This window comes from Myxine glutinosa, chromosome 14 (assembly GCF_964187855.1).
Source record: "Myxine glutinosa chromosome 14, kmMyxGlut1.1, whole genome shotgun sequence".
NCBI lineage: Eukaryota > Metazoa > Chordata > Myxini > Myxiniformes > Myxinidae > Myxine > Myxine glutinosa.
In genome coordinates this window covers 28,263,738-28,276,149 of record NC_136274.1, presented here as the reverse complement: position 1 = coordinate 28,276,149, position 12,412 = coordinate 28,263,738, and the positions used below count along the sequence as shown (strand labels likewise).

The 12,412-nt window shown below is 51.0% G+C and overlaps 1 protein-coding gene across 4 annotated transcripts in view; it reads left to right on the top strand.

Annotated features, from left to right (window-relative positions):
- The window catches only part of SORL1 (sortilin related receptor 1), a 100,483-nt gene that overhangs the window by 57,187 nt on the left and 30,884 nt on the right, over positions 1-12,412 (top strand). For all 4 annotated transcript variants that reach the window (XM_068135380.2, XM_068135381.2, XM_068135379.2 and 1 more), the window contains 13 exons: positions 908-981; positions 1,511-1,599; positions 1,748-1,926; positions 8,115-8,301; positions 8,388-8,504; positions 8,632-8,717; positions 9,097-9,269; positions 9,509-9,637; positions 9,712-9,803; positions 10,701-10,947; positions 11,198-11,336; positions 11,467-11,601; positions 11,962-12,087. In XM_068135380.2, coding sequence (XP_067991481.2) covers positions 908-981; positions 1,511-1,599; positions 1,748-1,926; positions 8,115-8,301; positions 8,388-8,504; positions 8,632-8,717; positions 9,097-9,269; positions 9,509-9,637; positions 9,712-9,803; positions 10,701-10,947; positions 11,198-11,336; positions 11,467-11,601; positions 11,962-12,087 — 1,773 coding nt within the window. The remainder of the gene's footprint in view (positions 1-907; positions 982-1,510; positions 1,600-1,747; positions 1,927-8,114; positions 8,302-8,387; positions 8,505-8,631; positions 8,718-9,096; positions 9,270-9,508; positions 9,638-9,711; positions 9,804-10,700; positions 10,948-11,197; positions 11,337-11,466; positions 11,602-11,961; positions 12,088-12,412) is intronic.

The following is a 12,412-nucleotide window of genomic DNA, read 5'->3' as shown; positions in this document are numbered from 1 at the left end:
GCTTCGGTGAAGTGCCATCACTAACGCCACTTACCGGGAGACTCTGGGTACCAGCGACATCATAAAAATGGCGCTGCTTTTATCACCGTACTCAGCGGAGCAATTCCTCAAGAGGAATTTCCTCCTCCCCATGGATGCCAACAAAGGGTCGCATGGATGCCAAAGGTCCATGCTCTACCGTTTCAAGCTAGTAGGAAGCAACATGTACCATTTAAAAAGTTTTTTGGTATGACTTGAACAGGTCCAAACTGGATGGGCGTTTTTTAGGAGACACCATCTCCTTACTGGATGGCCTTTGGCTCCATACGGGAGTTCATCCACCCTTTGCCAGGTGTTGTTTTCAGTCCTGGCATCCTGGCAGGGTGTCAAAGTCACCCTCCGCACTAGCAAAGCCAGTGAGGGGTGTCGGTTTAGTCTCCGACAAATATATATATTTTAAACTGTCATTACATCACATCATTACATTTCATCTCCTCTCCTTCAGAATGAATATCAATTTAAAGATCAAGTTTGTCTGGACGTCCGTGGTTGATGTGGGGTGATAGTTGATGGGGGATTGTGGGGGATGATGGAAGTTACATTTGTGGGGGATGAAGGTCATGGGTATTGTTAGCTAGGGTTTTTGAGCTCTTCAGATGCGTAGTGTAAGGTGGTGGCGATGTTAGCCGACAAAGCTTTAATTAGTTTATATTTATTTAAATGTTCCTAATTAATATCACCAACACCTTCTCCACAACGGAAGTCAAGCTAACAGGTCTGTAGTTCCCCAATTCATCTATGGAACCTTTATTTAATATCGGTGTTACATTTGTACATTTAATATGGCCCAACTATGTTTATTTTACTGTTGTCATGCTTGGTCAAAGGAGAGCTTTGCTGTGTGGCACCTCGCTCTGTACTCCTCCAGGGTCCGTTGGAGAATTTCTGTCCAACAAACCAAATGTTTACATCTCGACCAATGCCGGAGTGAAGTGGAGAGAGGTACTCGGATCCATGGATAGCCTATAGATATTTATTTACTTATTTTGACACGCTCACTGTTTTATTCCGACACAAGTTCTATCCCACCATCTTCAAATGAATCCTTTGATACCACTTTACAATTGAACCCACAAACTTATAATTGTTTATATTTAATTTACGATTCCACCTCTTCCTTCATACATGACTCTCACCTGAAGCATTGCATACTTGAACCTCACCGATAAGCTTTGTGTACACTTTTTCTTGCACTTTATCCTCATTACATTCCAGGTGTGTACCTCCCACCATCTTAACCACAGCTGATCTTACCTACAACTCGTTTCATTGTCCCCTGTTCCAGCCCATTAAATATACTCCTCCCAAGTTCAACTGATGTATTTACTGCACCAACCTGTTACTACAACTCCTTTCGAACACTGTTTGTCCTTCATTTTGATTCGTTTCAGATATGAATCGAGCTTCATGCTTGAGCTCATCTTCGTCTTTCCTTTAACAGTCTCATTTCTCTTTGTATTGATCTCGTCAGACCCTGCAAGGACCCCATGATTTTGCATTTGGAGACCACGGTGGCATTATAGTTGCCATCAGGCAGAACGGAACCACTAAATCGATCCGGTATTGTGAAGTTCTGCTTTTCTCCGCACGTCATAAGATTGCAATAAACTTCGGCACTTTCAATGATGCGCGTGTCGAAACCCGACCTTTACTCCTATTCCCTCACCCTGATTGATTGATTTCTTCATCTTCTTTTTCATAACCACAGCTACAGTGTGGATGAGGGTGGAACATGGCAGGAGATGGCACTTTCATCGGAGCCCCTGACCATTTACGGGATACTGACCGAGCCGGGAGAACGTACAGCCGTATTCACCATCTTCGGATCAATATCGGACGAGACGCACAGTTGGCTCATCTTTCAGGTCAACCTCACACACGTGCTCGGTAAGGAGTGACCCCTGTTGCCTTGGGAATCCTGCACCTCGATCCTCTAACCCTACCAATCCTATTTCTGCTTAATCCTACTGTTAATTAATTACAAGTCATGTCCAAAATCCCAAATATGCTGCATAAGGTTCTTTAACCACATCCCCTTTCCAGCACTAAATCTACTGTCAGGTCTTCCAATTTAGTCCTGTGCTCAACATCAATCTTAAAGGGGAACCCAAATGCAAAATTAGTTTTTTTCTGGAAACCATTGAAAATCATTAATCACAGTCAAATTTGAAGGGACAGTTTTTTTGATTTTTTTTTGCCAATCTCTAAGTGCAGAAAAAAGTGTCGATTTTCAATTTTTCCAGTGGCGTCACATTGTGAACTCACCTTGATCCTAACAGTGACTTCCATAGAGAAACAGTGCATGTCGAGCTTGGATTCCGATACTGATTCCGACATCGTTCGCAACACTGAAGGTTCTCAGCATGTTGAAACTGATCAGTGGGATTGGGAAGAAGCTATTGAAGATAAAATTAGTGATGGAAATGCTTTTGGAGGAATTGTAGATCCGAATCGTTTCAAACCATGTGCGAGCGAATCAGACGAGCGTGGTGTTAGTGAAGAAGAAGATGCTGGTGTTATAATCGTAGCGCAGATGAAAACGCTGGTCGAATGTTCACTACAGATTGGTAGGTTTTGTTTTTCCGTTCAATTGACGGTTTATCAAGGATTTTGTATTAATTGATAAATCAGTTTTATTTAACTCCAGAATAAATACAGCACGGACCAGATGTGGAACGGACTCGACACTTACACCGCCGAGGCACACTGTTAATGGGGGATTGTGGAGCATGTGGGATGGTGGTGGGTATTGTGGGGGTTACATAACAAACGGGTATTGTGGTTACAAAATTAACATGTTAATTACATAACAAACGTCCAACAGTTACACCCCTCCATCCCTTGGACCAATGAGCGATCTCCATGTTACCGAGTGCATATTAAACCTTATTATACAAGATGAGAGATATACGCAGCAAACACCGGAACACGGATTTATTTACTGTGCGAGGTGATAGAAATAGGAATTAGGAAAAAAGTGAATCCGGATGGAAAGGAGTTTGTAAACATCAACCTGACACATTGACACGTAGTACGGAGTTTAAACTGTAAAACGTGGTTCTGAAAGTTGCTTGTCGTTTATCTTAATTGTATCTCGTGTATAAATTCGTTGTATCATAATTTATACACAATACTGTGGGAGCTGTGCTCGCACTATCAAGCCAGACAAAATGGATGACACAGGAACGAAGTTTCACCGAGCTATTTATTTAGCTCAAAACCAAAGAACTCAAAAGTACATTGAATCTGCCCCTCTAACGGGCGGCAATTTATATCGCAAACTGAACACACAAAAGCCACGCCTCTCAGGCGGGGCGCGGTATGCAAAATCGGTAAGTCACGTGTTCGCCCGAGAAGGGCAAGTCTGGACACGCCCGGGCGAGTCCGGACACGTGACCGCTCGCCGGTTGCGTCATCGGCCGGTGCACGGTAATTGTGTCATGCTTCTGGTAACCGCTAGAGCGCCCCTCCCCCCCAGAATTAATCTGCACCGGGAGAGTCATTTTGAGGGGGGTCCTGATGACCCGGCCGAAACGCCCCTTGGCGATTCGTGTGGGGGTGGTAGGCGGCGTGGCGATGGATGGTCGGGCGGGGGGCTTGGTTGACGGGGGACGGCCCCGTCGTGGAGGAAGGGCCAACCGTGGAGGTTGGTCGAGGTCCAAATGGGCCGGCTTGAGGCGGTCCACGGAGATGCGGTCCGGCTTGCCGCCGATGTCGACGATGAATGACTTGTTGTCCCTCTGCAGGACCCGGAAAGGTCCATCGTACGGCGGCCGGAGCGGTCCCCGGTGTGCGTCGTGCCGGATAAAAACGTACTCCGCAATGCGAAGTGCTGGGGGGACGTGGGGTTGGGGGCAGCCATGGTGGGACGTGGGCATGGGGGCAAATCTCCTGGCGGCCTCCTGGAGGTCCGAGCGTTGGCGAGCCGCGGAACAGGGGCCGGTGGCGTCAGGGGTGAATTCGCCCGGCATGCGCAGTGGCTGGCCGTAGACCAGCTCAGCGGTGGAAGCCTGGAGGTCCTCTTTAGGGGCCGTTCGGAGGCCCAATAGGACCCACGGGAGCCTGTCGGCCCAACCGTCGTCCTGGAGACTGGCTCTGAGAGCGGCCTTCATCGAGCTGTGGAACCGCTCGCACAAGCCGTTGGCTTGGGGGTGGTAGGCCGTGGTGCGGTGAAGCTTGACCCCCAAGGCCTGGGCGACCGCGCCCCAAAGCTCGGAGGTGAATTGCGGGCCTCTGTCGGAGGAGATGTCCAAGGGCGCGCCGAAACGGGCAATCCAAGTGCCAATGAAGGCCTGCACCACGTCGGCGGATGTTGATGCCAGCGGGACGGCCTCCGGCCACCTGGTGGTCCTGTCCACCATCGTGAGGAGGTGGGTGAAACCCCGCGAGGAGGGAAGGGGTCCCACCAGGTCCACATTGACGTGGTCGAAGCGCCGCGCGGGCACGTCGAATGGTGCCAACGGGGCCTGGGTGGACCTTCGCGCACTGGCAGGCGACACAGGCATTGGCCCAGTCGCGGACGTCCTTGCGGAGCCCGTGCCAGACGAACTTTGCTGCCGCGAGCTTCTGTGATGCCTTCCGGCCCGGGTGGGAAAGGCCGTGAAGGGCGTCAAAAATGCGCCGCTGCCATCCGGTGGGCACGATGGGGCGAGGTTGGCCCAGGGAAACGTCGCACAGGAGAACTGTGCCTGTGTCCTTGAAGGGGACGTCGGCCAACCGCAGGCCTGTGTCCGCTGTCCGGAGGGGTTGCACCTTTGGGGTCGGCGGTCTGGTCGGCCGCCATGCGGGCGAAGTCCACACCCAGGTGGACGGCGTTCGCGCTGGACCGGGAGAGGCAATCGGCCACAGCGTTGTCCTTGCCCGCAACGTGCCGGATGTCCATCGTAAATTCGGACACGGCGGAGAGGTGGCGCTGCTGGCGGGCCAACCACGGCTCCGTAACCTTGGCCATGGCGAAGACCAGGGGTTTGTGGTCTACAAACGCCGTGAACGGGCGGCCCTCCAAAAGATGGCGGAAGTGGCGAACGGCCAGGTAAAGACCGAGGAGCTCGCGGTCGAAAGCGCTATACTTGCGCTCGTTAGGGCGAAGCTGCCGGCTGAAGAAGGCCAGCGGTTGCCAAGCCCCGTTCACCCACTGTTCATGCACGGCGCCCACCGCATAGTCGGAAGCGTCCATGGTGAGGGCGATGGGTGCGTCGAGCGCCGGGTGTGCCAGCATGGTCACGTTGGCGAGGGCCAGCTTAGCGCCCGTGAACGCCGCGTCCATCTCGGTGGTCCAGGCGACGTCGTGCTTGGCCGGCTTGCCCCGGAGGGCTTCGTACAGGGGGCGCATGAGTTGGGCAGCGCGAGGCACGAACCGGTGGTAAAAATTTACCATACCCAAAAATTCCTGTAGGGCCTTGATGGAGCGGGGGCACGGGAAACTTGTGACTGCCTCCACCTTGGTAGGCAGCGGGACGGCCCCGCGCTTCGTGATGCGGTGCCCCAGGAAGTCGACGGCCGTTACGCCAAACTGGCATTTCGCCGGGTTGATGATGAGGCCGTGCTGGCCGAGGCGCTCGAAAAGCGTGCGCAGGTGGACGAGGTGCTCCGCCCGGGAAGTGCTGGCGATGAGAATGTCATCCAGGTCGATGAACAGAAAGGTGAGATCGCGCAGCACACTGTCCATCAGCCGCTGGAAGGCCTGGGCCGCGTTCTTAAGGCCGAACGGCATTCGGAGGAACTCGAAGAGGCCAAAAGGTGTAATTACAGCCGTCTTCGGAACGTCGGCCGGCCGGACAGGTACCTGGTGGTAGCCCCGAATAAGGTCGGCCTTGGAGAAGATCACCCGCCCTGCCAAACGGGCGGAAAAGTCTTGTATATGTGGTATCGGGTACCTGTCGGGGGTGGTGGCATCGTTGAGGCGGTGGTAATCGCCGCATGGTCACCATCCGCCACCCGGTTTGGGCACGATGTGCAGGGGCGAGGCCCACGCGCTATTCGAGCGCCGCACAATGCCCAATCGCTCCAGCGCATCGAATTCCGCCTTCGCGACGGCGAGTTTGGCCGGGTCGAGGCGGCGAGCCCTGGCGTAGACCGGTGGACCTGTGGTCGGGATGTGGTGTTCGACGCCATGCTTGACGGCGACGGCCGAAAACGTCGGCTGCGTGAGGGCGGGAAACTCGGCGAGCAGGCGGGTGAAATCGTCCGCAGCCGGGAGCGCGCAGTCTATCTTGGTCGGAGCAGAGCCACTCAATGAGCAAGCGAGCGAGCTGAAGGTCTCCGCGTTGATGAGCCGACGCCGTTTGACGTCAACCAAAAGCCCATGCGCACAAAGAAAATCTGCACCCAGCAAGGCCATGGGCACGTTCGCCGTGATTAAGTCCCACCTGAAGCGCTGACCCCCGAAGCAGAATGCGACGCTGCACGAACCGAAGGTGCGGGTGGAGGAGCCGTTTGCGGCGACCAAGGCGGGCCGCATAGTGCGGCCTGTTTGTCCTCCACCGAGGCGGGTATCACGCTCAGCTGAGCGCCGGTGTCACACAAAAAACGCCGCCCGGACTCTGTGTCCGTGATAAACAGAAGGCTGCCTGAATGGCCGACGCTCATGGCAGGCAGCGAGCGCCGGCCTGGTCGTTTCCCGACCCGCCGAAAGTGCACGGTGGGCGGCACGTTCTGGCCTTCTGCCTGAACCTGGCGTGGTAATAGCACATGGTCCGCTCTGGTGGAGGCTCCGGCGGTCGCGTCGGGTTCGGTCGACGGGGCGTCGCGGCGGCTGCAGCCGTCAGTGGCGCAGACTCGGCCGGTGGAGGCGCCGGTCATGGCGCGGGCATTGCCTCGGTCGGCCCAGGGTTCCAGGCGGCCGCTCCGACGTGTCGCTGGCCGAGAAAAATTTATCGGCCTCCTTGGCCAGGGCGCGAGGGTCCGTGATGGGCGAGTTAGCCAAAGCTAAGCGTACCTGCCCGGGTAGCCGCTGGAGGAACAGCTCGCGGAAGAGGAAGTCCGGGCTGTGGTCACTGAGAAGAGCAAGCATGTGGTCCATGCTTTCGGACGGACGGGCCTCGCCCAGCTCCGGGAGGTGTCGTAGTTGTCGTGCGCGTTCGGTCTCCGTGAGTCCAAACGCACCGAGGAGTAGGCCTTTGAGCGCGCCGTATTTGTCGGCGTTCGGCGGGTGCTGGAGGAAGCTCAGAACCCGGGCAGCGGAGGAGGCGGTGAGCGCAGAGACCACATCACATGGTGGTAGCGCGTCGTGTTCTCCGTGATGTTCCGCAGGGCGAATTGAGAATCGGCTTGAGCAAACCAAACGGCCGCGTGAGATTCCCAAAAGCCCGGGAGCTTCAAAGCTGCAGCTGACTCCATCGCCGTGTTCGTAGAAAGGCGTCACCAATTGTGGGAGCTGTGCTCGCACTATAAAGCCAGACAAAATGGACGACACAGGAACGAAGTTTCACCGAGCTATTTATTTAGCTCAAAACCAAAGAACTCAAAAGCACACTGAATCTGCCCCTCGAACGGGCGGCAATCTATATCGCAAACTGAACACACAAAAGCCACGCCTCTCAGGCGGGGCGTGGTATGCAAAATATGTAAGTCACGTGTTCGCCCGAGAAGGGCAAGTCTGGACACGCCCGGGCGAGTCCGGACACGTGACCGCTCGCCGGTTGCGTCATCGGCTGGTGCACGGTAATTGTGTCATGCTTCCTGTAACCGCTACAATACAAACAAATTGAGCATGAAAACGTTTTTTTGAGGGTGTCATTTGGCACCCGTTCCACTTCGCGCCTGGTGCGGTCACCCAACCCCCTACCCCCTACCCCCCCCCCCCCCCCCCGCCTACCCAATACCCTCCCCCCCACCCCCATCACTATGCCACTGTACGTGAGGTTACATATTTGTGGTCTGTCGTGTTTGATATGATTCAATGACATTGTCCAGGAGTTATCCTGATCAATCCTTGTCCCCTGGTGAGTTATTTGAAGGCCCATAATGATTTTTTTTTTTTAAGCACACTGTGATGCCCTCCTGATGTCGGATCCCTTTTGCAATGTCAAACTTACCATAGCGCCCCTTGAAGCGGATGCTCTACCCAATTGCAGGCCCACCGTGTTCTGACGTAGACTACAAGGATTGGTCTCCGGCAGATGAAAAAGGAATCTCCTGCTTGCTTGGGAGAAAGATGGTGTATCGACGTCGTACACCGCATGCTAAATGCTACAATGGAAGAAATTACGATCGACCTATCCACTCCATCAACTGCTCCTGCTCCAGATTGGATTTTGAGTGGTGAGAGATTGGACATGGTTTACTCAAGGGGTTATCATCGTGGTAAAGGCAGGAGGTGACTATTGGTCTATGTGTGTTTTGCACAGCGACGAGGGCTATCGACTCCTTGTGGCCTCGGAACACTGCGTTCGAGACCCTGACTTTGATGGAGATCCGACGTTACCTCCAGCTTCCTGCAACCACACGTACCAACGTACTCGGGGGTATGAATTTTTTGACGGTTTTGACTCCGACCTGTATTGATAATATCGGAGCTTTAAACTTGGCCTTTGTTTCGCTTAACAAGCCTAGCTAAGTTTATGATGGTGATCTTTCGCTGTCACTGAGCAGGTACCGTAAGGTCTCCGGTGACACGTGTTCTGGAGGGGATGTGGAGAGGAGTTTGAGCCCAGAAGCTGTTTCTTGTCCTGTTCAAGGTTTGTTTATCTCAAGGCCTTTGTTTCATAACTAAATCGAACTGCTTTGGAATCTTTCTCCATTTGATATATTACATGGTAACCCAAAGTACCAGAAAATAGCCACTGTTTGTTTGAAATATTTACCTTCACTGTGTGAGGTCCAGGGGGGAGGGTGTGAGGATATGGAGGGGCAGGGGAGGGGGAGTCTTTCTCTTTTTTGATATGATTATGAACAATGAGCCGTGTTTTCAAGGTGTTTGACCCTTTAATCGTTGATGCATCGCTGGACTGACGACTACACTCTTGTCTGTGATCGGATGCACCGTAAATTAACTTATTTGATCTGAATATCTCAGTAGATCTGAATGTCCTCAGGACCGTTTCTCTTGTCCCACAGAGATCCGGGAATTCATTCTGTTCTCTCGCCGTTCGTCAATCAAGCGCTATGACCTCGCGACTGGTCATTTAGAGACCTTGCCTCTTGCCAGCCTGCACTCCGTCTCTGCTTTAGACTTTAATTACAGAACCAACTGTCTGTATTGGGCAGATCTTGGATATAACAGTATTCAGGTATTCTCACTTGCAGTCGCCGTCTTTCTGATCCACATGGGTTTACGTTTTTTTAACGTTGTTTTTTTAATGTTTTGCTTTTATCTCAACTTTCGCCAATGTCAGATCAAGTAGCAAAGCTATATACACATTACGCAATCGCTAAATCCCCACTCCATACTGCTGACCTTTAACCATGTGCATATTCACATCGTTCACCAAATGTGATCCCATCGATTGTCTTTCCCTTTCCATCCTAGCGTGTCTGCCTAAATGGATCCACAGAACAGCAGATAGTACACGGTAAACTGAAAGGGGTGGAGGGCCTTGCTCTGGATCCTTCCAGCTCTCTACTCTACTGGGTCAATTCCCAGGCCCCTACCATAGAGGTAAGAGGCCAACTTTGTGTGGGCATTGAGGAATATAAATTTGGAATTGGTTTGAATGAAGGTGTCGTGTGCAGGTTAGCAGGCTCGACGGTTCACAGAGAAAAGTTCTCCTCAACTCGTCCTTTTTGGAACGACCTCGTTCTCTCGCTCTGGTTCCACAACAGGGGTGAGAAACATTAGCTTCGTCTCTGCTCTATAACTCCTTTCGTTCTTCCTTCTTGCAGTCTTTCCTCTAGTATAGCAGATAGGTGCAGGAATTGTGCCTTTGATGATATAAGCATGGCATTTGGCACACAGTCAGAGTATGCCCTAAGAAAGATATTTGCCTATAGGGCCATCGCAGATTTGTCCTTTTTTGAAAAATGGCCGCCATTTTTGTCACAGGACAAATCTGCGATGGCCCTATACTATAGCCAAATATCCTCCTTAGGGCATACTCTAACTGTGTGCCAACTCTCGTGCTTGTATCGTCAAAGGCAAAATTCTCCCAAATATTTCACCTATCTGCCGTACTAGAAATTGGGCGCCATTTTTATTGGACACATCTGTGATGACTGTAATAGTCAGAATATTTAACTGTGTACCAAATACCATGCTTGTATGATTCAAACAACAGTTTATACAAATTAATATACCATAATATACCATATAAATGGCGGCCAGTTTAAAAACATTGTTGTCACAGGACAAATATATGATAACCCTATAGTTAGGGGTCTTTAATTATGTGCCAAATGTCAAGCTTGTATGACCACAACGACAGTTTAAACACAGTAATGTACCAAATATATGTAAAATAACAAGCAATGGAGGCCATTTTGAAAAATGTCCGCCATTGTTGTCACAGGATAAATTGCGATGCCCCTATTGCCAAATATCTTCCTTAGGGCATACTCTAAATGTGTGCCAACTCTCGTGCTTGTATCATCAAAGTCACAATTCTCCCAAATATTTCACCTATCTGCCGTATTACTCCTCTTTACGGACTAGGTCATCGAGTCTCGAACTTGGAAAACATACAAACATCGTCCTTCCATCATTCACCCTATCCCTTCCTCCCCAGCCTCTTGTTCTGGACTGACTGGGGTGAACACGCTGCCATTTCTCGGGCAACGATGGCTGGGTCCAATCCTGTTCACGTGGTGTCCACCAATCTGCGATGGCCCAACGGCGTGGCAGTGGATGGAGACCGTATTTACTGGACAGATGCTTTCTTCGACCGCATAGAGAGTGCGAAGCTGAACGGGGATGACCGTGTAGTGCTCCTTTGGCAGGGTGTACCGCACCCATATGCTATTGCCGTCTACAAGGTGCTTTAATGTGCACTGTGTATCTTTATAATCACTTTATGATCACGCAGATGACGTCATGACCAACACAATTTTCAGGTGGTACCCGACGGGTTTGCTTTTTTAATTGTAACACCTCAAAATGTTATTGGAATTAAAAACCACATTCAGTTCTTTGTTTATCAATTAAAAATCTAAATAATCACATAAAAAATTTCTGTGTCGGTTGACATTTAAGTTCATGGCTCGTTGTAATTTCTTTGTTTTACAGAAATATATGTACTGGGGCGACTGGGAAAGGGAGAGTATTTTCACAGCGAGTAAAATGGATGGCTCCGGCATCCGGGTTCTTCTGCAGCGCCTTGGAAACATCCTTGACCTGAAGGTTTACCATCAGGGTTCACAGAACGGTGAGTTGAGCACCGCCATGCTTGGCCACCTTTGCATGTCATGCTTATTTTATTTTCCCTTGGCAGCCGTCATAGGCAGCACCTCTCACACCCCCGCCGCCCTCTGCACAACCTCCTTCGTCCCCATCAGGGCTCTCGGCATGCTCCGTTTCAAACGGAAATTGCAGCCATCTCTGTTTGCCCTCGGGTCCTTCCCAGAGAATCTGTACCTGCCCCGACAACTCTACTCCAGGCCTGCCACAAGATTCTGGGGACGTTCTGTGCGGTACGCCCACACACTGTCATCGTTGGGTATCTCAAGCTGCACACCAATCGAGGGAGAATGATGTAGAAATTTTATTTTTACCTTTTTATTTTCTTTTACACCATTTTTTCCTTAAACTATGGCACATCGCATGATTTGTGTGACTATGTATACATTATTATTATTATTATTATTATTATTATTAATGTCATCATCATCATCCTCGATCACTCTTGAGATCTGTTCCCAGTCTGGAAAATAGTTGTACACAAGTTGAGAGTTGTTTTTTTACCTTTTTTGACCTCCATCGCTATATCGATGTATGTGCTTGGATTGGCAACGGGATATCTGAAGATCATTCCTTGAACCTGACCCGAATAGACGGATCTGCACATGATACTGGCTGTGGTGCCAATTATCGTTGCGATAACGGTCATTGCATCAACCCACTGTGGCGCTGTGATGGTGAAAACGACTGCTGGGATGGATCTGATGAGAACAATTGTGGTGAGTTTATAGGACTTGGATGAGGCCTGTAATGAGGACTGACATTGCTTTCAACTGATGTTGAGTTGGGAGTTTTTTCTCTCTCTTTTTTGCATGCAGTTTCGAGGCTTGTGGAAAAGCTAGAACATTGGACGAATCAGGACGTAAGATGACAAGAGGAACATTAGAGAGCGGGGAAGGGGGGAAACCAACAGCAGGGTTGAAGGACAAAATAGAGGCAGACATGGACAAACGGGCTGTGGGGAGGAATAAGGGGCAGAAGAAGATGCATGGGGTGGACAAGATGGCTACAGAAGCATACTCTCAGAAAGGAACTAGAACGGCA